The sequence below is a fragment of the Limanda limanda genome, chromosome 1 (genome assembly GCF_963576545.1).
Source record: "Limanda limanda chromosome 1, fLimLim1.1, whole genome shotgun sequence".
NCBI classification, from domain to species: Eukaryota; Metazoa; Chordata; class Actinopteri; order Pleuronectiformes; family Pleuronectidae; genus Limanda; species Limanda limanda.
In genome coordinates this window covers 9728929-9754721 of record NC_083636.1, presented here as the reverse complement: position 1 = coordinate 9754721, position 25793 = coordinate 9728929, and the positions used below count along the sequence as shown (strand labels likewise).

The 25793-nt window shown below is 40.3% G+C and overlaps 1 protein-coding gene across 2 annotated transcripts in view; it reads right to left on the bottom strand.

The window, feature by feature from the left end:
- Positions 1-25793, bottom strand: part of osbpl8 (oxysterol binding protein-like 8) — a 75411-nt gene that overhangs the window by 36707 nt on the left and 12911 nt on the right. For both annotated transcript variants that reach the window (XM_061075660.1, XM_061075661.1), the window contains exons 2-3: positions 16804-16901; positions 6054-6122 (exon numbers count right to left, since the gene is read on the bottom strand). In XM_061075660.1, the coding sequence (XP_060931643.1) occupies positions 6054-6122; positions 16804-16848 (114 nt within the window). In that variant the 5' untranslated portion in view covers positions 16849-16901. The remainder of the gene's footprint in view (positions 1-6053; positions 6123-16803; positions 16902-25793) is intronic.

The following is a 25793-nucleotide window of genomic DNA, read 5'->3' as shown; positions in this document are numbered from 1 at the left end:
TCTAATTTAATCTCGGCTCAGCCCATTGTCTCGCAGAGGGAGAGCATATTCACACTTTGGTCACTCCCTGTCAGCGGCAAAACCCTGACCTACAGTCACAGGGGCATGGAGGTTAGAGGAGCTGGCGTGTGTGGATTCCTAAACAGCTCTCCCTTGATTCCAATCAATAATCTTTTATCTACACATCTGGTTTTCCCACCTTTACCATAATGCTGCCATGATTCCTGTCTGAGTCAAATTCCAAAATTAGCCACCTTTTTCTCAATCATATTCTTTGTCTGGTACAAGACATATAAAGGTTGGCAACTGTCACTAGTTTCCTCGACTGACGCACTATAATGGGACGTGTGTGTTCCAGGCTCTTTATAAAAAGCCCTCACTGATCATTAGCACTGATCAAATATGCAGATGAGGGTATGGGCTGGGAACAGGACTGACAGTGAGACAAAGTGAGGGGCTGGGAAAAGTGTCACTGTCAAATAATATAAATTGTGAATTGTGAGAGTTTTTTTGGGGTACGATGTAATGGGAGCACACAGCTGGTGACATGTGACAGGCCTATATTAGCCTGTGAAAAGCTTTCCTGACTATTAACTTTCCTGAATATTAAGATCTATTCTACTGGCGAGAGTTTGTCTCATTCGTACTTCTCCTCACAAACTTTTATGTGATGGAACTGTTTCTTTTTTTGTCTCTGATTACTGTCAAGCTTGTGCTTTAATAAGCAAGTTACTATAAACTGTAACACATAAATAAGCTTTTTGAGGAAAAAACAAATCTAATGAGTGTGCAACAACCTTCTATGAAAGCTTCTGTCAAGTAGACTTACATGATTGTAACTTGCTACATGTCTTTTACATCTATAAAATCCTGTGTAAAAAAAAATGCAGAATATGAAGAACGCCAGTGTAGAATTAATATATTGAGTAGGGGATCTTGTTGTTTTTAACCATGAGGAAAAGTTTCATGTTACACTTGTGATAATTGTTGGCAAAGCAAACTAGAAACGTTTTTAAAAGCTGCAGAGAAAATAGCTAGTGACACAATCCTGGTTTCAGATGGTCCCTTACATAATGTCCCCAGCGAAGGTTCAATGAGCCAGTGTTTCCATTTAAGACGGAACCCTGCAGCTGAGGCAAAGGAGCTGAGTAATCAGTGGGACCAGGATGTTAGTGAACGTGATCACACATTTCCATGTTTGACAGTCACGCTTGACTGAAAACACAGAAAACAAGGCTGGTGTCAGCAGGTATTTCTGCAATACAGTAATGAGCAAACCTGAGCCTGCTGTGTCTGATGATGGCAAAGTCAGATGATTTGACTCAAAGCAAACAGACTCTCAGTAAGCACACACAAATTATAACATTTCCTCTCTAGCTCAGGAAAGATCTGTTTTACGGCAGCAGAGGAAAAGTCTTAATATTTATTCAAAGCAACTTTGAAGTACGAATGAAATGTATAATTGTGCATCATCGCATGGACATGACACAACTTCTATGTCACAATGTCAATAGTTTTATAGCAAAGACATCAACTGCAGCCATCAATCTATCTCATCAAGGTGAGAGAGGAGATCAAATAAAACAGAACGGTGCAAAACAAGGAATAGACGTTGTCATGACATCAGGGGCTGAAAATAACCTAAGTCGTTCTATGAAAATGTTTCTGTGCCTAAAACTGTACAAATTGCAAGAGTAAAAAAAAGAAAAAAATGCTCACAATCTCAACAAGCAGACATGCCTGATGGCTTTAAGTGTATAAATAAAGCTCCACAGCAAATTGGGTAAAGCAGTGGATTTCATTAGGGCTGAAGATAAGTTTGGAGCGAAACTGCAGGAATAAACAGTTTGAAGGTACAGCATTCAACACAGTTACAGTGTGTTGATGGCTGTCTAATGAATGTTGACGCTTTGTCAGGCTCCGTGTTTCACATTAGAGTTTCAGAGAGGGAGTCGAAAGCAGCTTTTAGAGGAGCGGACTGAATTATTTGGATGGAAAATGTGTCACGTTGTTATGATTATAATTCTACAGAGAGGAAAAACTAACAGGTGCACAGATCCTGTATGGCGGATGAATAATATTGATTAAATCCTGTATTGTCACAGTTTGTCAGACGTGAAGCTCTGACTGTTTAGACTTCAGTCACCTCTGGGGCTTTGTGTTGAAGTGGCACATCAACTGTCCAGGGTCTTGTATGTTTCTTTCATACTCACGTTTCAAATACAAACAGCTCATTGCTCTCTACCTGTGCAGCTGACTTTGTAAGTAGCCATGTTTAGCATCATCACTGATACTCGCTGGAATATCGTGCTAACTGTCAGGGCATGTGTCTATCAAAGGCGGCCTTAGGGATTTAGAAGTTACTTACAATTTAATCTCCAAACAGCAATTTTATGTTTATTTCAAAAGAAAGAAGATGTCCATATATTAGCAGTTATAACACGGGACACATGCATCCTAATTCCTAGAAACTTCTTCCTCTTTGGATTCTCCATCCCAGTTTCTTATTTGTAGAAGATACAAATTTGTGGATCACCTGTAACCAAGGCTTGTAAGAGCTGATAAAAGTGATTGTATTGTAGTGAACAGATTTGCAGTTTTGGTGTCACCTGCCCCTTAACTGTCAAGTGTGAAACTCAATCGTGATTGAAGAAAATATATTTTATAACGAAATTGAAATGGCATCAGAGTTCATGATCATTAACATTGATGGCTAGACTACAATCTCCCTATATAACATTCTCCACATCTCCTCCAAAGCCTCCAAACCTAAACAGGAAACACAGCCCTCTCTCTGCCCCTAAAAAGATGAAGAGTGCTTACACAGAACAAAATGCCATGACATATTACATAACATTTAAACATCACTTGCAGCAGATTTCTGACCCAGTTTCTTTATAGCAGCAGGGAAAGAAGATATAATAACAACATAGTTTTTTCCCCCTTATTCTTTATCTGAAGGGCACATTTTCCCATTTATTCAGCTTGGAATTAAAAAACTATGCCATGAAGGCAAAACAAAAATGCTGTTGAAATACTGAATTGACTGTTCTCTGTATTTAAGCTCCTTCTAGCTTCCAAAAAAATCCCCCACCACAGACTGTGAGCAAGATAGTGCAGGTCATGAATACATTTTGATATGGAAAAAGGAGACTAAAAATGGATAAAGGAAAGACTACGGAAAGAAAAAGAGAAGAGGAGAAGAGGAGAGCAACATCTGTCTAGGTGCTAGACTGCTGATGAACAGCTCAGTCATCATGGGCAGCTATTTTTTTAGTTTACCCTATGACAGCAAATTCAAGGACGTCATTTATCTTAAAATTAGATACAGGTTACAAATTAACAGTTCATCCTCAGGACAGGTACCTCCAGAATTTAATCCGGTCTGAAAGACAAATCATAAATACAAAAAAAACTAAACCCAAAGACTATTTTTCACTAGAAATACAATTTACATAAAATAGTAGACAAATTCGTCCCTCATTCAAGACTGACTCACCAAAATCTGGTGAAGCATCTGAGAGTAGTATCACCATCAACAATACCATCTGACATCAGACACATTGCCAAAGAGAGGTTTGGCAAACTAAACTCTCCATTAGAGGGGTTATTCTGATATATGTGATCAATGATTTAATTAAGCAAATAAAAACTGGCAGAACTATATCAGTTTGTGCAGCTTAAACTTAAATCAGTTTGCTGTTGTAAAATCTGTAAACACAGTATTGACACTATCAAACAATGACTTATCATTTAAAATCAAGTTTCTAGTCATTTTTCACATATTTATGTAATGTTCACTCTTCTTTAAGCTCTGTTTGCTTTTCACTAGCTCAGTGGGAAAAGCTCTTTAGCAAATAATGCTCCACTATGTTCGCTGTACCTAGCTGCTAACTTTGTCTTTACTTTATCTGCTGTTTGCTACTTGATATGTCATTCTGAGCTTCTTAATAAAAAATAGCTGCCTGATGAATACAACATTTATGAGAGATCTGAGTGTGAAAAAGTTACTAAAATTACTAAGACCAAAACGATGAGCTGAGAGACACATTCAAACTGTGAAACTGAACCAACTGCTAGGTCATTTATTCGTGTTGTTAACAAAAAGTATTGATTACAGCAGCTTTAAACAAAAATATAATTATCTAGATTCAAAACATGACCATTGAGGCAATGTAATGAAAATATTTATCTTAATATTTATTTTAATATTCAGTCATTCTTTGTGTGTCCCACTCTTTGCTGTGGTAATAACAATATCCCCTCTGGAGTAAAACGATGGACATTTCACTGTGTCTTACAAAAATGTATTTGAACTCCTCAAAGTTAAATAGCTGATAACAACACTGACTCGACATGTTCATGTAAATAGTGGACCGAATACTGTTTTTGGGCTTGTGCCATAGAAGTGAATGCACTTAGGTTAATAAGAAAAGCCTCCCGCTCACCACCACACACTATAATGAAGGTTCTTACAGCCGCTGCTGTGACACTGGATTAATCAGCAGTGTTTATAAAGCCTGGTAAAGAGCTTTATAATTTCTGAGGCTATTGACTGCTGCATATGTGATACATGTGAGACGTTGTACACTGTATACTCTCTATGCGGAATTAGCAATGGGATTCAGAGGGGTAAATCCACCCAATGTGGTTTGAACCTTTCAGAGAGATTCAATTCTAATCAACATCTAAAATGACTCAAACACACAGCTTGTAAATAAACTGAAGACATCTATTTTGTAGTTTCCAGGAAGCCCATATCATATGACAGTATCTTATTTTAACCTCTGTGCCCTGCCTGAGTCTGGCTGAATAAAGAAACCTAATACAGTACAAGCTAGGAGTTGGATTGGATATCACGATTAAAGGTTCGTTAATGGTCCAGATGCTACTACAGTAAATATAAATCAACTACTCCTCTGAACAGGAGAATGATCACAAATGACTGGATTAGTGGATGTGAAATAGGATGCATCCGCTGGAATTGGGACAACAATGGAGAAGACATCAATTACTTCAGCGAATGTCATAACAAGAGCAATGACTCGTTTTTCATGGATAAACACCAAACCTCATAAGAAAATAAGGTATCAAATATAAGAGTTTTGACACTGAATATTTGATGTAGGCAGCTTTACATCAGTTAACCATGTCAGTCTAAATGCATCAGCATAGTGAATATCCTGCTACACCCAGTAGTAGTAAGTCACCTAATCTAATACCGCTGCCTTCCCTCATTTAAATACTGGAATGTGCAGGGCACAGATGATGAATCTTGCTTATTTATATCTTTTCTAGAGGCTGTACTCACTGAGAGAGGGGGGAAAAAACACTTGACAAACGGCTGTATGCAGTTCAGCCCTTTACAGCCTCTTTTCAAAGTCAAGCCTGCCACATGGAGCATGAAAACATCAACATATGACAGAATGCAAGCGGACAGAAAGCAATCCCTGCTGAAAGGTTGTGCAGATTGCTCTCCTGATGAAAAATAGCTTCAAAATACAAAGTTAAACTAAATGTTGCAGATACAATACTGGGCTGGATAAATAGAAACAGAAGAAAAAAAAAAATGGGATTCTGTCTGGTTTCAATACCTTCCATATTAACAATAAAGCTCTCTGTGTTTTCAAACTGCCCAAGTTATGAAATAGAGCAACCCTCCTCTGCACAATATTACATTTTGTAGCCATTTCTCCTCTACAGGGTAAGCAGGGTGTGAAAACTGTGTCGATGGCAGCATGCAGCAGTGTCAGAGTGGTTTTATCCATCAAAGAAGGGACACATCTGTCATCACAGGGCGGGTCCATAGTGTCCACAGCCTGACTCTGGGCAGGGAGGGAGATACAATGTGTGCTATAGATCTTGGCCTGCTGTCTATATGGTGGCAGATTTACAACTAGACCGGAGGAGCAATGGACACCATAAATAAGATGCCCCGGAGACTTTGACTGTAGGGCTGACTCCATTTGCCAAGATACCGTCTACAGTCATACTTAAGCCAAGGAAACAAATTCTATTTACTGCGAGACATAAAGTATTTGTGGATTTCAAACCTTGGCAGGAAGGTGGAGGAGGCAATTTATTTGAAGATGTGTTTCATCGTTTTCAGGTTTCTGTGTCTCCTGTGTAGAAAGAGAGATGCAAAGCAGGTGAGGACTTGCAGTTCACACTTCCTTCCTGGTCCCTGTTGACATCACAGTGACACTGTGCAGGACTGACCTGTCAACTGTTCGATCACTTCTGCACTTTGTAACCATGCCCATAAATAAAACATGTTCTAAAACCTTCAACAAGCTAATGCAGATGTTTTCTCTGGTCTGGCCTAAGATTCAAATAAACACAGATAAAGATGTGGGCAGAATATGATGAATGTACAATGGCTGCTGGGAAACAAAGGCAACAGTCCTGAAAGTTGTTAAGTCAGTGGAGCTTCTCACAAAACTCTGCCTGCAGCAAGTGTAGAGAACAGGGCGCCATCATCGAGGAGTTGAAACAGTTTGCTATCGGCTGACTGTGAAACACTGCTCATGTTGACTAGTGTGATACATTGAATTAGTGTTCTAATGTTGGTCCCTGTATTGATTCCGTTTGCTGCCTGAAAGTAGAGCCGTAACTAATGGCTATTTTCTTTGTTGATTAGACTGCTGATTATATTTTCGATTTGTTGGTTACATAAAACATCAAAAAACAAGCCATCAATAGGTTCCTGCATTGATCCCCATGGATAATGGATGTTAAATGAGAAAAGATGTTGTGATCGACAGATGAGGAACGTGCTTAATGCAGCTGTAGACTTTACAGGAACTTTCCCTTTCGGAAGTTTTTTCATGCCTTAACCACAATTGAAAAAAGCTGTCCACTGAGAACAACATGTACCAGACTATCCTTGCGATAAACTGTAACTTGACAGCTAATGGTTTTTAAAGTAGCGCTTTCGATATGAAAGGCAGTAACAAGCTGTTCTAAGTGATAATGAGGCTTTCAGTAGACATTACTTTAGTGATTCATTGTTACTACGTGAGAATCCATCAAAGACAGTGTCTACAATCTAAACCCTGGGAAAGGTACATTTTCTGGTAGGAAACTACAATCCTGAGAATTCTTGGAAACACCATGAGATGTGTGCAGTATCTGTTTGATGAGAACTGTGGCGACAAGGTAGCCCTGCGATTCTGAAGGAAACACTTTCCGGATAAATGTCTGAAATAAGTGTTTAAATCCACAATAAAAAGCTGGAGGAAGACAGTGAGGAAATCAGTTGCCTTGTAAGGTCAGACAGGAAATCCATGAAGAGATAATTCACAGGAGCAGAGCATATTTCGACACATAAGCAAACAAAAGCAATCCAAAGGGATTTGGGGTTTTCATCCTCTCTCTCCATGGAAAATACGGATGCCTGCTGTTGTTTATAGGCTCTACAGCAGCTTGCACAATCACATCTTGTCCACGTTTTATGTTACATGAGAAAGAAGCAGGGACTTGAGAAGGGGGACACTTGACCTCCCACAGACAGCATTTCATTAGACGGTAGCATTTCAACAAACAGAGCTGGGGGTGCGCCGGGTGGGTCTGTGGCCCTCACGCAGAGAGAAGTGTCAGTTTCATCACTGCAGGAGGGCTCAGGGTTCAGGGACAGCATAGAGGCGACAGGTTAACTGCTCTTAAAAGGAAGGGGTGGTAACAATATTAAGGATCTAAAATGATCAGCTAATAAATAATGAGGTCAGATGTCTTAAGGTTTTCTTTGTCATTCTCAGAGCCTAGAAACAGTATAATATGATATTATCATAATTCCATCACTTATTGTAATAATAACGATAATGCAATAATAGAACACAAAGCATGAGCATGTACTTTTACAAATTATTTACTTAAATGAATATACAACTCTACTTAAGTAACAGTATGGATGCAGGACATGTAGTGTTAAGTGGTCAAAACTGAGAAGTCACGTAAGGCTGTTAGGGTCAAAAATGATTCCCCGTCCTGTTGGAGGAGGCATCATTAAGGCCATCTCCAGACTTCAGCAGCTGTTCAGAATGAATGAACACAGGATTCGGCTCATACTATAAATCTGATTAGACTCAATTCAGCCCCACTGCCTGCACCTCTGAGCTGCAGCCAAGACTCCTGCAGAGCCTCGGAGATGATGGTGAAAGGGGCCACATGACAACAACAAAAAACATGACCATTCTTCGATAACTGCTTTTATTCATGGTTCATTTCGCCTTATTTAAATAAGCCCTTGACAGACATTTAGTTGGCAAGGAAAACTGAGAGACATTTATGCTGTTAATTTGTGTGGGGTTAGGATTGCCACATAAAAATAAAAACATTTCATTTCATTTTTGTTGTCAGCCCGGTTTTAATTGGTACTTGAGAGTGTTGTATTAAGGAGCTATCGGCTACTTCCTCAGTGGCAAGAAACCAGAGACAGACTTCCCCTCTCTGCCATTAAGCTCGATTAGATCCATGCTTTGGGTATCTGCCTGCAGCAGCCCTCCCTATTTGCACGAGGACAAATATTCAGCCATCCAACTCTCTGTACTAACAGAAACAGCATGATCTGTGTTAGCTGTACACGTAGCACTTGAGCAAAGCGTGGCAGTGAGTGTTCAGCCTTCATTCAGGGACGACACACTGAGCAAATACCAAGCTGGAGTGGAAACAACACCGTAGACTCAAGAATGGAAGCATATCACTAAGTCCAAAGCTTAAAAAACTAACGGTGATGGCAACAAATTATTCTATAAAACTGAATGACACAGGTTTTGAATTTGTGTACACTAGCCCAGGCTGATCCACCGACCCCTGCTTCCTGTACTGACAGTTTAAAGGACAATGTTCACATACAAGAAAATAAAAAAGAGGAAATGCGTACCGTGTGTCACTCGGTTCGAAGGAGGTGAGCTTGTCGCTGCTGCTGCGTCTTTGTCAAACTAAACCTGGTACGACAAGCCACTGAGCTCAGCCCTGTCTCTTTCCCACACGCGCGCACACACACACACGAAAGGGAGGAGAAAAGGCAGAGAGAACAAGCATGCGAGAGAATTCAAACATCTCTCTATCTCTCTCTCTCCCCTCTCTCTCTCTCTCTCTCTATCTCGGAGCGCTGTTTGCTGTCATTCTTGATCTTTTTCTCTCATCTAATCATTCTGAGCCCTCCATAATTTTCTTGTTGTTCAACTCTCTAAATTTGTTCGATCACTGAAATTAGTTTATCCTTCCCATGCAGCTTTTATCTGGACTCAAAGTACTCTGTCCATCAGTCTATCCATCCCTCCTATTCCTTCAATTCCTACAATTCATTTTTTGTCTTTATGAACCCTCTATCAGGCATTTTGACTACAATACAAACTCTTTTCATCATGTTTGTCAGGCAAATATCATCTGACACACAAACCACCAGAAGACCACACAACCAAAAAAAAACAAAGAAGATGTTGTCGCTGTTGTAGAGAGAGTTGAACTCAGCGCCACAATCAAAATCTAGTGTACTGGAGCGGTTATTAGTGCAATTCAGTGCTGTGTGCGTGCCCTGGAGCGCAGCTACTATAACCACAAAGCTCGTCCTCGTGCTCTTGTTGACTGAGGCCCTTCTGCACCAATAAACCAAAGCCAAGCCCATCTCCACAGCCATCATGGAAAACCACCCCAGAGGAGGGAGCATGCACGACACACGGCCTTATTATGGGCCCAATAACGTAAGCTTTAATGCATTCTGCTTCCGTTTCCATTTACCTGCTTAACTGCTTACCACACACAGAACGAGGGTCATTTTAAGATACATTCCCGTACAGTTTAACTGGCATGCTGGGCTGCCAGGTCAACGAGTAGCCCTTCATTTTTAATGCCAAAAATAATGGCAAATGTCAATTCATTCAGAAATCAATAATCATTTGCATTTGCTTGCCTCTCTGTGATGCTGCTCCAAATAGTGAGTCACCCTCTTCGTCTTTGCCAAGGAAACTTGATTTGATGCGAGTACCACTGCATGGTTTTCAGTCAATTTCAATAAATGGAGAGTGAGAACAAGAGTGTGTGCATGAGTGTTCGGGATGCAAGTTAGCCAACTGTGAACATAACCTCACCTTAAAATAGAAAAAGATCGAGCACAAGGACGAATGAACAAATGTATTAAGGTTTCTCTACAAATCTGAAATTCAGTTGGGGAAGTAGTGAGAGGGGTAGGTGAGAGAAAAGTACGAGGGCAGATGTATTGGGGGATGGAGGTTCGAGTAAAGTCACATCAAGCATAAACATTGAAGACACTGGCTCTAACTGAAGCTGAACAAGTTGAAAGAAAGAAAGTCAATCTGTCTGGGATCCAGAGTGTTGGAAGAAACCCAAATGTTGACCATGGTTGTACCAGATTACCCTGGGAAAGTTCCAGTTTGTAGATGTCGGATCATTTTAAAACTTTTGTAAATGTGTTCAGCTTAAATTATTGTTCTGTGTTTCCTTTTTGGCAGCTAATAATAAGGAAATTTACACCAATAAGTGATTTTTTATTGGATGCATACCAACACGTCTGAAAAAAACTATCTAAGGGAAACAGTTGAGTGTCATCAACAAAGAGATTAAGCCTCCTCTTGCAAGTGGAAATTGGAATGTTCTCTGTTTACTTTTCAAAATGCGTCAACATTCAATTTCAACATTTTTTTTAGTACTCAGAAACTTTTAGCATGAATCATTTGCATGGTATGCTCTCAGAGATGGCACTACATGAGAGTTATTTTCTGAAGTTCTGAAACATGATTAGTAGAATGCCAAATAAAGAGAATGGCACACAATCTCAAAATCTCAATGTGCCAATTCAATCTTTGAATTACACAAAAAAGTATATAACGTTAATTTGAGCACCGGTGGGTTTTGTTACCTCGGATCAGAGCAATGCAAGCTGTTTTTTATTTTAGTTTTTATTTCACTATTACTTTATTTCACTGTCAATAAGTAAACTAGTTCTAACCTAAATGAGAGATGCTAAACAAATGAGGTTCAACCGATTAATCGTTTGAAGACTTAATGCCACTGGCTGTAGCTTGTAACAGGTAGATAGGAGAGTAGAATCAAAGGGCACATCTGATGGAGGAAATTAAGAGGGATTTGAGCCACTCCTGTCATAGTGCTCATGAGCAACTAAGTTAGATCAGTATAATATAATCTTATGCTCACAGGCTAGACGTTTGTTTCAAGTTCTGGAGACAGTTTTTCCACAGATGGAGTGATGCATGAAACTTTAGCCTCTGTCATTAGAGAGGAAATTTGATTTTTATTTACTTAACAAGCCCACAAAGAAAGAGTTGTAATGGTTCACTCTACATCCAGTCCGCTGAGGGAGACGATCGGGATTCACCTCATTAGGTTCGATTTGAGAAATTATTTCCATCTTGACAAAAAAGGCCTGTTCCTCGCTCAGACAGCTCTCGGTCCGACAGCTCCCGGCTCGGAGGTGTCAGCGAAAGCAAAGATGACCCTTCAAGGAGTTTGAAAATAGTCAAATCAACTAAACAAACAAACTTCCGCCAGAGCCAGACACGTAAAACGTATTTGCAATGGAACAGTGGCCACTTTAATTAGTCTAAAGAGCTCAGCTGCAGGCAGGAAACTCCTGCTGTGTGATTCAATCTGTGAATTGGACAATGTTTTCTAAAAGAAGGAAAATCAAAGCACCCATCTATGAGAGTTACTGTGTAAGGAGCACAAAAAAAACCTAACAGTAAGTCTAGTGATTGTGGCAAATTTGGTTTTTTATTTATTTTCTTGGGCAAACGCGGCAACTCAGTAATTTTGACAGAAGCAGGGACTCAATTCTGAAGGTGAATTTAAAGGGCACTTGCTCAGTGATTCACAACTTCCCCTGCTACCATATGGGGAACTGGTTATATTCTATCTTCCTTCATCTGTTTGAATGTCAATTACGTTTCACATCAGACAAGTTTCAAAGTAGAGTTCCACCTCTGTAGAATGTTGTATTTATAACAATTAATGTAAGCTTTACTGTTTTTTAAGTACTCTTTACTGCTGATGTGGCCCTTATGGACGATTTGCCTTAGTAATATTTCTGGATAATATAAACACTACTAATACTAAACATGATAGGATAGGTCATATTCAAATGATATGTAATTGACAAAATACACTGTAACAACTATCCCATCAAGCAAACAGAGTTATTTCAAACCAATTGCATGGCATTATTTTAAGGAGCAGATAGACTATGTCCCAGAATAGGACCAGCTGGTCCCAGTAGGATTGGCAAAGTGGGCTGAGGACTATTCTACAAGCGCTATTGTTTTGGTTGCAAAAGTCAATAAGACTGGAGCGTTATGAATAAGGAAATGAGACGTTGGCGGTGTGGCATTACTTTGGCTGACTTTAACACCTTGTTTTCTGCAGCCTGAAAGAGTGTGAGATTACTCCAAGTTAATTCAGCCTAAACCTAACCGTGCCAGAAAAGACAGGAAACACCACAAACAGAAAAAAACACCTGAAACATCACCATCCAACAAGCAGATTACTGTCATGGACACTCTCCCCAGTAATTAGACACAACAATTAGAAACAACCCTGAAAATGCGGTTGCCAAGACATGGTGCTGTTAGGTAACTTCAAATTTTGGGATTTCATTTAATAAACGTAGCTGAACCGAGACATTAGCTTGCTATTTATTAACATTTCACACTCTAGGAATTAACGATTAATACCCACAAGATTGTTTATTTTTGAATCTATGATAATTTGAAGACACGCTGCTCATATATTACATCATCAACTCAGGTTCTGAATGTTAAGCTTAAGCTTTCAGCTCTTCTATGTCATAGCATCCGTTTCACTGTTTAAATTAGGCTTCCACAGTGAGATATGTTACTCTTGCTCAAAACACAGGGGTTATGCACATAACCTAGTTTTCCTATGTTCCTTCTGCACTTCATCCCTAAGAGGAAAACCAGAGGTATATTGTTCCAAAGCCACAGTAGTGTATGAGATTATATATACGACACGATAAATGGAGGGTATTTATGAATGCTTGAATGACTTTCAGTGAACACTTTTCGATATAGGGCTGCATGAACCATTGTATGATAGCTTTAGCATACATGTGGACCAAATAATAGTATGGTGCACTGTATGATGCGAGGAAGGCTGCCACTCATCTCACTTCTTTAGCAAAATATATTCTTTTATCATAACTGCAGCTCTAGTGCTGATACACGTGATGTTAGCATCCAAAGACACTATATACTCCAAAAGGGATGTGACTGTGCCTTTTAGTTCATTGTGCATTGATTGATTCACACCAGCAAAGAACAGACAATTTAATGTCTTTTGAGCAAGTCTAATATGGGCCTATAGGTCCTATAAAAGGTCCTATAATAGAGAAATAGGTTGGATCTAAAGAGTTAACACACACATTAAGTCCACTAAATCCTAGGTGCCAAAATAATCCATAGTGTCTTGATTAATGTCCTGAAATTAACAGCCCACCCACCACTTTTGCCCGATTAATAAAGTGATTTATCTGTAATGGAAAAACAGGGGACAAATTACTGCCAACCTACGATAAATCCAGATCATCCTGCAACTTGCTCCACAGCATCTGAAGTTCACTTTGTCAAGTCTTTTTCCAAAAGCTTGTATATCTTCAGACTCTCATTTGCAGTTTTCCCACATCTGACGCCGAGCTAAGGCCGTGGAGGATATGCTTGCTCTTCCTGTTTACTCCAAGTCATTTGCTTTAGAGGTGAGATTGTGTCTCATCAGCCTGGGCTGTCAGCTCGGCTCTGTCAACGGCATCGTGACACTGACCACTGATGTACAGTAGTTGATGCCGCCTCAGATACTCAATCCCTGAGAGCAGCCTGAAGCCAATTCTCACCTCTGGTTTCTTGCGGCCCCCTGCAGCTTATTCCTGTCACACTGTGTGGTGTTGTAGGTCTAGGAACAAAGACCCAGTACTCACTGTAGCTCTGACAGTTAGTGATTACTTTCTTAATAGCAGAGCATGTAGAGAGCTACTGTCAGTTTCTTGCAACTTTTTAATTGGTACTTCTTCTTTATTCGTCACTCTTGGGTAAAAACACATTTCCAGTAGTTTAGACTATGTCAAATGTCAGTAAATGGCATTAAAAAGGTTTACTAATGATGTTTATAATTGATTACATCAATTGTAAATATTATGTGTTGTGTCGCTATGACTATGATTCTACTCCGTACACCGTCTGGCAAACATGTAAATTCTGTGTCAATACAAGTTCATGTTATGATTTTTTTTTTTACTTTCACCTGCGAGTGGCACTAGATGAAAGTTGATGGATCACCAAGATCAAATTTCATTAAAAAATCTGTCAAAAAGTTATTACTTATTAAGTAGTACAACTCAGATTTTGGTCTGAACCAAAGTGGTGGCGTGACAAATAGACAGCACTATCCCTTGAGCCAGTCTACTAGCATGGCTAAAAAGTCCTGTTCAAATTAAAAGTGTTCATGGAATAAACTTGACTCTACAAACCTGGGCAAACCTTAGAAACTGCAATCTTTCATATTAGTGAATTTTACACACTGATGATTCATTGAGCGGCGGAAAGCATCCAGTCACGCATGAGAAGAGTCCGTTACAGAGTTACACCATTTGTCGATTTTTATTATCAAAGAAATCTTAGCCTGCTCAGACAGTGGTCTTTATGGGCAGTAAAAAAAGTGCACAGTTGAGACATATCATCCAACTTATTTAAGTATTGCAAACTCAATTCCCGTATTAGAATGTCAGGTTGCTAAAGATGCAGCGCACTGGTCATTTGTGGAGGGCTGATCAGTGTGGAGAGAAGAGTTGCAGGTGTTGATCTGTGGTGTTGCTTCACAAGAAAAGAACAGTAAAAAAGATAGCTGATTTCATATCTTTTCCCAGCAATAGCCTGACTTGCATTGACTCTGGTAACTAGCACAACAAGTCTTTTACTGTTGGCACCTGCAAAGCTTTTCTGGAACAAACATCTGACGAGTCAACAGCCATCTTGGATGAATTTCTTTTCCCTCTCATCCATTTTAGCTGCTAAAATCCCCTCAGTCAGTGATCTTGCAGATCCTCTTTTTTTTTTTTACCTTTAAGCATCATTAAAAACCATTGTTTGAGTGCATAATGGCTGTCTATGTGCCTTTTCACTGCTGCCTATTGGGAACAGGAGGTCGCCAGCACTTTCATTACAGTATGTACAATGTAAATGACAGGGGGACTGAATGGCGGTGGACGTTTGAAACGGGAGGGGAGAAGCATCTCCTGACTGTGTGGGGAGAAGCAGCAGACACCTGGCGCACTTCCCAGAGTCTTTCATCTCGAGGTTGGGAGCCATCCTCTCCTCCAACGGGCCCTTTCAGCAAACAGCAGGATATGCCAGCGACACAATACATCTCACAGTCTAAGTCCCACTATCCTGGCACTGCATGTCACTTATAATCTGCAATCAAGTGATAACAAGCTGTCCCGCAACCTCCTAAAAGAAGGTTTATTGCTTAGTCACAAAGAGGTACATGTTCATCAAATGCAATTCAACCAGCCCCAAAAAGCATACCAAAAATAAACCAATTTCAAGCCGATTTATGCATCAGCAGTTTCATTATGCAGCCACTAAATTAGGCAGGGGGGGGGAATAACAGAGATTTAGGGTAAAACTTTAAAACTTACTCCCACTCGGAGCAAGACTCAAAGAAGTAGGGAAGGGCTCTTAGCTCTACTCCTGTTCCATCCAATTGTGTGTCATTGTGTGTGGAGGCCTGCGGGAACACCGTTATCATCCCAGTTATCTGCTGTTATAATTGCCCTGCTTCTCACTGTGAAAAAAGGCGACTGAGGATTATGATTGAGGTGAAATGAAAGGGAAAAGTAGCCTAACAATGCTGGGATCTAAAAAGTGTGTTCTAGAGAGTGAATGTTTGTGAAAGTCACTTTAGTAGCCATGTACGTGAAGAAAACTTTAATAACATGTCAATGGCAAAATTGTGTGATACTCGTTTTTCTACAGTATCGTAGGTACTGAAGGTTCATTGACCTAATAACTGCGTAATCATTTTAGTTTAACATATTAACATAAACCTATTGACTGTCAACCTGCAAAACCAAACAGGATGATGCAACAGCTTCACATTATAGAGCAAAACAAAGAGAAATAATTGTGGTTGACTGTGTCTGCTATGGAAGAGGACGTCTTTAAAAAACACCTCTGTGACCTTTAATCTACTACAGCCTAAGTTACAGTCGCTGGCTTCTCTATCAACTGACACAAACTCTGACAGTGGCTTAATTACAAGCAACAACGTGCAGTGTCTGCCACCAAAGGGCCTGACAGGTCTGTGGCAGGTCAGTAATATTAGCACCTTTATCTAATCATTTAGATTCAGAGAGTGCACTCATGGAGCAAACAAAACGTCACTGATGCCAAAAACAAGCAGGATCCCCTTCTGACTCGAGACAATACATGGAGGTTGAGTGAAAACCACTAATTAGTAGGGACAATGACGAGGCAATGAGGCAGGGTGGGTGGAATCAAGATTACCGGCTTGATCTGAACACATTTACCAATGTGTGCACCTCTTTAACTCTCTGCTTCTTCTTTTAAAGCAAGAACATCTATGGCTTCATATAGTGCTGTTGTTTTCGAGATATATGACAGATGAAATATTACTATTTAATACTATTTTTTAATATAGTATTTTGTGAACACAAGGTTAGACTCTTGTTTTGGAATGACCATCATTATAAGCATGTTCAAGTGTGACTGTAAAACTGTATATAAGTCAGTGACTCACCAAAGTTTTCTCAGCTTCCTGCTGGGAATCAGAAGAGGAGTCCATGGTCGTGTTAAACCCGATTCAGGCCTGTCAGCGCCGCTCTGACAGCTGCATATCTGTCGGGAGAAGGGAGAAGCAATATGTTATCACAAGAGTAAAATATTGCATCTTTTATTTATTTATTTTCACTTCATTCAATTGTATTTATGTTCAAAGATTACAATGTGTTGAAAATTAAATCATCAAAGCCTTGCAATTGTTTTCACAGCAGTTATTTTTTGCATAGAAAAGAACTGAATTTTTCAAAACGCCCTTTAACCTCATGTGGGATGGGAAGCTCGAAAGATTGGACTCCAATCCAACGTCGTGCCTACTCATCTATCACATTTCAGAACAAAACAGGCTGCACAGAAGCACCACGAAGGATTTCTCTTGTTTATGCCACAGTAAAGATGACAAAAACTGAAAACAGAAACCTATTCACTATCCCCCACTTCCTTTTACCACCCAGGCAAAGGTGTTTCAGCTCCAGGGCTTTAATAAACATCCAGTTTCATGTGGGAAGCAGTAGAGAACAGAGGATCAGCCAGTGTCAGATCCATTCCCAACAAAGTCCTGAAAGATTCATACTTCAATATCTCTTTTTGTCTCTGCCTTCAGTTTCGTTGTTTACCAAATTTGAAGAAAATTCCCTCAAGCTGTTACTGGGATATTGCATTCATAGGAAAAGGAATGATGGATGGATAGATGGATGGACGGATGGAAAAATGGATTTGCGGATGGAGTGATTGATATATGATGGATGGATGGATATCCAGTGGATCCCTGGCATCTGTTTCTAGACCCCCCATTAAAGATAAAGGGTTGTTAAACGGGACATCTGACAAGTCATAGCTAGAATTACATACCATACAATCTCATTATATGACAACAGTGACCACACGAAAGACATTGTGCACTCTGATAAAGTCCTCATCCAAGTTGTTTAATGTGTCCATGTGTTCAGCATTATTCTCCCTCTTGAGCAAATAAAACTGGCCTAACCTAAACTGCAAGCGGGATCACTACATCATGATTGGACCAAAGATTCACATGAGTTGGAAGTACCGTCTTCCTGTGTCGCAAAGATTGCCGAAGTTTGTATGGCGGTGTCTGCACTCCATGCTCAAACAGAAACATTGAATATTTAGTATATTTACTCCATCTGTCAGATCAAAAGTTCACATGGGCATAAAAGGAATCTACTAGACAACAAACTGAATTTCTAATGCAAACTGAGACTCCCCAGTTAGTCAACAGTCTGTCAGCAGCTATACTGGAACAAAACAAAATACATCCTAAGGCCAAATACAACCAAGAGACTTACAATAAAAAGTCCTGAAAAATCTGCAACCCAAAAGTGAAGAGGCGGCCCCAAGACCAGGGATAGAAACTCTGGATTCCCAAGTTGACCACTAATGGGAAATGGAGCTGATTGAAGCCCAAACATGAAGCACACAAACCGCAACATGTTCAGACCCAGGACTCATTACCCATAGTTCCTTTGCTTCTATTTGGCCACTGCAAAATACAGCCTCAACCCCACTATCTGCCACAGGAAATACAACTCTCAGCTAAGGCCTCAACACGAGTTCACGATTAAGTGAGACCATCTGTTAATTACCCTCGATGCTAAGGAGATTATTTTGCGTAGAGCAGCTGCGTACCAACACATCACTGTCCTAAAAATGCTTTCAAGATTAGGGCAGACAGCCACTTATGCTGATTGCTATTTTATATTGGATATTACAATGGTATAAACTCTGTGGCCCCACCTGTGACTATACCTGATCAACCTATTGGAGGCTGCATGCGGGAGCAAAGAGGCCACATGAGACTTTAGTAGTATTATGACCCGAGGTGACCAAGGATTATTAGAAAAAAATACCTCACTGCATAACAGGCATACACAATTATGAGATAAAACCTTATGATCATCTCAGGCAGTGACCAGCTACGCAGGCCCATTAGCAGCTGGCTGTGATGCCCTGTGTTAAGACACATTCCTCTAACAGCCGTTAACTTTTCTTTCAACTTGTGCCACAGTAGCTCTTCTGTAAAGCGTTTTGGAGCTACACTGAAAATGAAAAATGACGGGGCTATGTTTATTAACTTTTCAGCGATATATTTCACAAACTAATTAGCAACTTACCATGAAGACCACTTGACACTGTGATGGATATTCTGCTTCATGTGTTATAGACCATGCTGAGAGTATTGTGAACTACGGAGTCTGTGCAGGTCCTGCAGGACAAACTATGTCATGACACATTTCTGAATTACCCCAAAACATAACTTGCATAGCATGTATTGTAAAATATTGCTTCAATCAATTCAAGGTCAACTTATGCAGCAGTCCTCTTATGAAACCACATTTAAATGCACCAGAACACACCATTTTTATTTGGTATTAACCAATAAAAACCTCAACTCAGTGGCATCAAGTAAAAGGCTTTGGATTTAGAAAAAAAGCAAGTAGGCTTAGTCACCCTGTCCTGGAGATATAAAGGTTGAAATTAGATTATTTAATTTATCCCTGCTTGCTTTTATTCACTGAGCAGGGACCAGTAATTTGATCATAAGAAAGAGCAATCTCATTTAAAGTCAATCTGAGCGCTGAAACAGTGCCATAAAGGCCTCAAAGCCTGTTTCAACCTCAAAGCATCAAATCCACAGACTCGTTGTAAAAGATACGGGGGTATAAGCAATTCAGGTGATTCTAGGAAATAAGAGAAGGATGAGAATTGTATTGTACAGAGAACATTCACAGAGAAATAACGTGTAAATCAAATGTTGTCTAATACAACAGTTCTGGAAAAAATCGAATCTCTAATGGTTTTTTTGGAACTATAGAGGCACCGATTCAACTGATCAGTCTGGAGGATGTAGCTCGTGCTGCTGTTTGACTGTATCACATTATACAGAGGTGTTTCTTTAATCAAGGCTCGCTAACCTCGACACAAACTGCACATTAAAACTGTCAAGAAGCCAAGATTTATTACTGTAAGATCAGCCTGCATTCGTTTTAGACGGATGTACCTCGCAAACTGCCAACTAAATGAATAATTCAATATAGTTTCCACAAAACTGTTGTGGAAACCACGAGTATGTGGTATATTTGCATTAGCATTTATGGTATGTGTATGCAGCTCTTGCCAATATCAGCTCCCTTGAGAGGTGCCAAGAAGCTATTGGAGGACAGGTTGCAGGAAGGAAGCAGTTTGAGGAGACTCTTCAGGGACAAATAGTGCCTCCTATCAGACAGAGGACATGCAGACATCCTGACAGTGAGATGATCGCCAACCCCCCCACACTCATCAGTCATTCAACTAATGTAACACTCCAATGGCCTCTTGTCTCCAGCCAACAGACACACTTCATCTTGCCTCAACACTCAAGGACCCGACACGCCGAAGACAGATGCTTTCCACTCTTTCTCAAAACCAGCTTTAGCAATCAGACCATGACTCAGCCCGAAACAGCGGCCAAGCGGCTGAGTTGGGAAAATAACCGACACATCAAGACTTGCAACATTATGGCATTTCTTCTATAGTGTGTGCTGCGGCAATGACAATTGAATTTACTACCAGGACACATGAAATACTTTCTTTTATCTCTGAGCCTACAGAAAGATATTTGCTATTGACTTACATCGTTTGCATTTGGTTGACACACTAATCTAGAGAGACCGTGCAACATATGCATCCAATTTCACTACCACCTCTATATTTATGACCAAATTTACATTAACCTCACTGCTGCCCTCTATTCACAGCTACTCTTCTGAAAATATACCGTTATTCTAAGTTTAATGGCATATCTCAATGACTACAGGATGGATTACCATTTAATTTGATGTTGACATTCATCTTCCCCACAAGATGAAATCTAATCACCTCGGTGATCCCTTTAATCACTTTTGCTCTATTACCCGTTGTAGCACAAACTAATACTCAGGTTGACCAATTGCGTGCACAATTAATTATAAACCCCAATTGACTCAGCTGTCCTTGTGTTAAGAACTAATTAGGAAATGTTAACAAGCTGGCACCCTACACTAACACGGTTCGATGATTACATTATACCTGCAACACATCAATGTCAACATCGTCTTTATGTGTATTAGAATGCTGTAGCACAAAGTATCGCTGCATCCGAGTAACCTGAGCCGCATAGCTGTGACTGTTAATCTTGTTCTTTAAATGTCTGAATATTATGCACACTTTACTTCTTTTTTTTTTTTTTTTTTTTAAACAAACTGTAATAATAAGTGTGTTGGAGATTTAATTTCATAAACAAAGGATGAGCCAGTGACAGACACAGAAGATGGCACATCATAATCTCTTTTAGTCCGGCCAAAACAGTCTCTGACCTGAGTGCTATGACTCATTGCCAAAGATAGAGGGCAAAACGCACAGGGAATCCTAAACTTGTGGCTTGGCAGTGGCCCCAAAACAAAGCCGGAAACACTGGCTTAAGGGTTTTTCCACTGAGCCAAATTACAACGGGGAACATCTGAGTAATATTTCGCTAAAAACAGATGAACCAACAGAATGATATGTGTTTTCAGTTGAGTCATTGATTTCTACTTTAGTGCATATAAATACAGGGTATATGAACATGCATCATTGGCTGTATCTGTAATAGATCACAAATTCCCTGGAAAACCCAACCTCTGACTCAAGGGTTATTTAAGCCAAACCCTGCCCCTTTGGATCTTCTATTTTAGACTAACCACTGTTTACCTTGTTTTCTTCTTTAGATAATGTTTCAGAATGATATAGTTGACACAAATCTTTTTATCTGTGGTTATGAATTTGACTTGATTGCCTTCCAGAGGAGTTATAGTCCAATTAAACTCCTCATTATGATGGCGAATTGCTGTGATTATGCTTCCAATATAAATATCATAAAATATAATGCATGTAGACTAAGTTAAAGTGGGGTGTTTTGCCTAAAACAAACAGGTCTGAAGATTATAAAAGCATTTTAGAAAATGCTGGTTTGGATTGCTTGTAACTATTGTTTTCTCCCCAATCTGCTGCAGTAAACACTATGATTCTGATTGTTTTCAGATTAACAGTGGAGCCCTGCGCAAGGGCAGGCAGGGACAGCAATCATTTCAGGACCCTAAGCTGATTGTAGAGATGTTACTATCTGCTCTCAAAAGGGAGAAGCAGCGCGCTGAAAGCCCGACAGCAAAAGCTATCGTGGCCCATCACTGCTGAGTGTTTTGAAAATGATTACCACACACAGAGCTACAATGCTGAATCAGAGACACGGCAAAATATGGGATCGTAACAATGTAGCGTTATGGTCCCAGACGTTTTCCCCATATGATTCAAAAACCTAACCACTGCAAAGGCAATTCGCAATTTTTATATTTTCGTCGAAATATTCAATATCTCTCTCATCACCACTCCTCGAGACGACTGCCAGCCACTCTCATAATACTGTGCAAGGCCTCTACTTTGCCCCCACCTCTGCTCGGTGTTGATGAAAGTTTCAAGATAATGTCCACCAAGAACCTCTCAGGACAAAGGTTTTTTGTTTTCATCGTAAAAGGAAAAGATGTGCTGCTGAAAAGAGTTAAATCTAAATGAGGTAAAAGTGATCTTGTATACATTCTGAAATCCTGTGTTTGTTTGAATTTGGCTTTTCAAAATGTGTTGTCCAAACCCATGAACAATCCTTATATCACCTGTGTCTGCTTATAAATTGTCGGGTGTCAGGTTCGTTGACACTCCTGCTGGCAACTCAGACGCCTGAATCTTCAGCCTCAGGCTAAGTTTCAACAAGTCTAATTAAGATGACAGACGAGCTCCAGGATGTGAACTTGATGAACTATGGGGAAACAGGCAGGTGAGATACTATGACTAAACAAGAGTCTAACGCTATATGCTAGTGGCATGTGGGATACTTGGTGATCCTGGGAGACAATATTAAATGCTGATTTCCAGCAGGTTCAACAATTTCTTTATCTCAGTTCTGCTGGTGGACATTTGATACTAAATTACATAATATTTATATTAACATTCAGAAAATAATGTGACAGTCCATCCAGTAGTTATGCGAACAGTCTGAACAAAAATGGTGGAGACCAAGAACTGCCCCCTAAAGCTTGGCATTTGCAGACAGAGCACAGTTTCATAGACAGTAACAGTATGTTAAAAATAAAGTAGTTTTACCATTGACTATTAAGCACTAAAGTATCCACAGTTAAAGTGAAAAGGCCCATACAGCCTGGCAGAGGAGTTGTTTATACTCGAGCACCTCCAGCAGGATGGCTGGGTTGCACATTTGTCTTACGCCATGGTACTCTTAGTTCCACCTCTTCTTTTTAATTTGTTTTGTCATTGTTGCTGATAAGGCCCTTGTGTCATCAGTAACCCGAGTCATGTGGTAAGAGCTGGATGATGCAGCGCAGTCATATGTCAGCAGCATGACTACTCAGCCCCGGGGAGTGCCACTGCTCATTGTGCTGCTGCTAGAGGTGTAGAGCTGCTGACCTGGACTAACTGCATCCTGCCAGTGAGGAAGTGCAGGGATCAAGCTCAGCTTATCAATTAATACTAAAATCTTTGAATATGCAATCTTTTTTCCAGGTGTTCCATGGATGGGTGGAGGGCGGATGTTTCAGAGGAGGAGTTGGAGCAATAAGCAAACTGTAGGAGGTCCACTGTGGAGGAGAGCCTGGACTTAATGTGCTACAGGATGAGCCTCGAAAAGCACTTTGTGATGACAGATGTGTGCTGGGCCCGTAATGACTCAGACAACATACGGAAGTCTTCTTAGATACCCGGATGATGGTGCTTAACTTGATGCATCTGGGGATGACTCTTTGGGCCAGATAGGATTGAGGATGTGTGGGCATAGCCTGGGATTTAGTAAAGTTCTTCTGCTGTCTACGGGGTCAACCCATGACAGGGTCTTGTTGACAGACACATGCCTGGTAGTGAACCTGGTGATACAGTCCAATTATTTAACTTCTGAAATCTGTGCCCTGAAACTGTCAAGCACATCTGGATGGGAGGCGTCACTGCCACAAGTCTATGTTGGGGCTTTGCAGACTGTGATGGCCTGGATGCCCTTCAACGAGCGCTTTGTGTGCCTCCTGTCAGCATAATGGCTGTTGCTTCTCTCTCTCTGCATAATTCAATTCCTTCTCTGATGCCACGTGACAGGTTCGTTCTTGCTGATTTTAGGGCTGCCTTCTTTTTCCCATGTCTGAATTCAGCATCTCAGATCCTCAGTATCGCCCAAACCTCTGCTGTCAGTTAATAGCGTCTGGTTTGACCTTGAGCTGGCAATTTTAATGACTGTGACATCATCAATATGCTTCCTAATGTCAGCTGTCACAGTCTCTGTGTACTTCTCAAGATCAACAGGCTAGTTATAAGGAGCCGACTCTTTGAACATGTTCAGTGGTTGCAGTCCTAGCGAGTTATATTGCTGTCATCACCTCGCCACTGTGAGCAAATCTACTGAGCATCAGTTTTTACAGATAAAGTTAGCTGTAGACCCAAATCAAACACACATCCACACTCTTTGGGGATAAACGGTTGATGGTCAGTGTTTTCATAAGTGCTCTCATTGCGAAAGAGAAGAGGGCAGGTGAATAAAAAGTTGCCTTGTCCACTGTAATCTTCCGCCTGTCCCAGTTTGGTGCTGTGCTCAGGGGAAGACGTCTTTAAACAGAATTAATCCATGTAGGTCAGGGAGAGATGAATATTAATCAACCACGAAAGTAGAGGAGGAGGATTGCCAGGCTAGACCAAAGACATCCCGCACTGTTTTCCGGAATAGTAATCACTTTTCACCCCGTGACAAGAGTAGTATAAATGTATAGAAATTATTCTGTACATGTAGTAATACAGCTCCAATAGAGAAAATAGCATAAATGTTCAGTGTAAGGAGACAGTTTTGGTAAGAACATATCACCTCCTGTCTGCAGGAGTGTGTGTGTGTGTGTGTGTGTGTGTGTGTGTGTGTGTGTGTGTGTGTGTGTGTGTGTGTGTGTGTGTGTGTGTGTGTGTGTGTGTGTGTGTGTGTGTGTGTGTGTGTGTGTGTGTGTGTGTGTGTGTGTGTGTGTTTGTACACTGATAATCACATGTATTTAGTAATTAATTGATGATGTCAGATTATGACTCCGGATTGTTACGGTCACTTTAACACTGATGTCCTGACTCTGTGCATCATATTACATTACATGTGTCTCTTAAACTCTAGAGCGGATCGAACAAACACATAAAGTAACCATCAGTCCTGTACGTGTCCTAATAACTTGTGATCAGTGATGTTGATGGTGTTTATTGTTAAAGTGTAAAGTGAGCAAAGGTCAGAGGGGGAGTGAGAAGTAAAGCAGACTCCGACAGGAGACTCAGTAAAGGAAGGCAGGACCTTTAATGAGCGTCTGTCCTGATCCTGAAGCAGCACTGGTGATAATTATGAAGCGCCAGGACACTGCTAAAACAATGAACGTATACCAAAAAAAAAAAATTTGATTTTGTTCTGTCTCTGAATCAATGCAGAATCGTCAACATCTGCATCGCAATGCATCTAACAATTGAGAAATTTCCACAAATCTACTATTTATCAGAAATAATCTCTGTCCACAAAATACTAGGAACAGTAATGGCTAAAAGTAGGAGCAGGTATTACTTCGCTGGAACAGACAACAAAGTGGAATGGTTACAGTGAGGGTTAATATTCATGTTGCACTCACCACTAGTAGTCAAGTCGTGACTCATTAGAACCAATTAGGAGGCAAACACAAGTGCAAAATCATATCCAAACGTTTCTGTTGATCTTGACACCAACACTGCCCCAGATTTTTCAAAAACAGGACCAGCAGTGCTTCCAAATATCTCCAGAGTGGTGACCCTGTTGCTATGTAGCAAAATAGATTTCTGAAATAACTATTGTAGATGTAGCATCAAATTCAGCCAACAAGGGTACACATACATTAC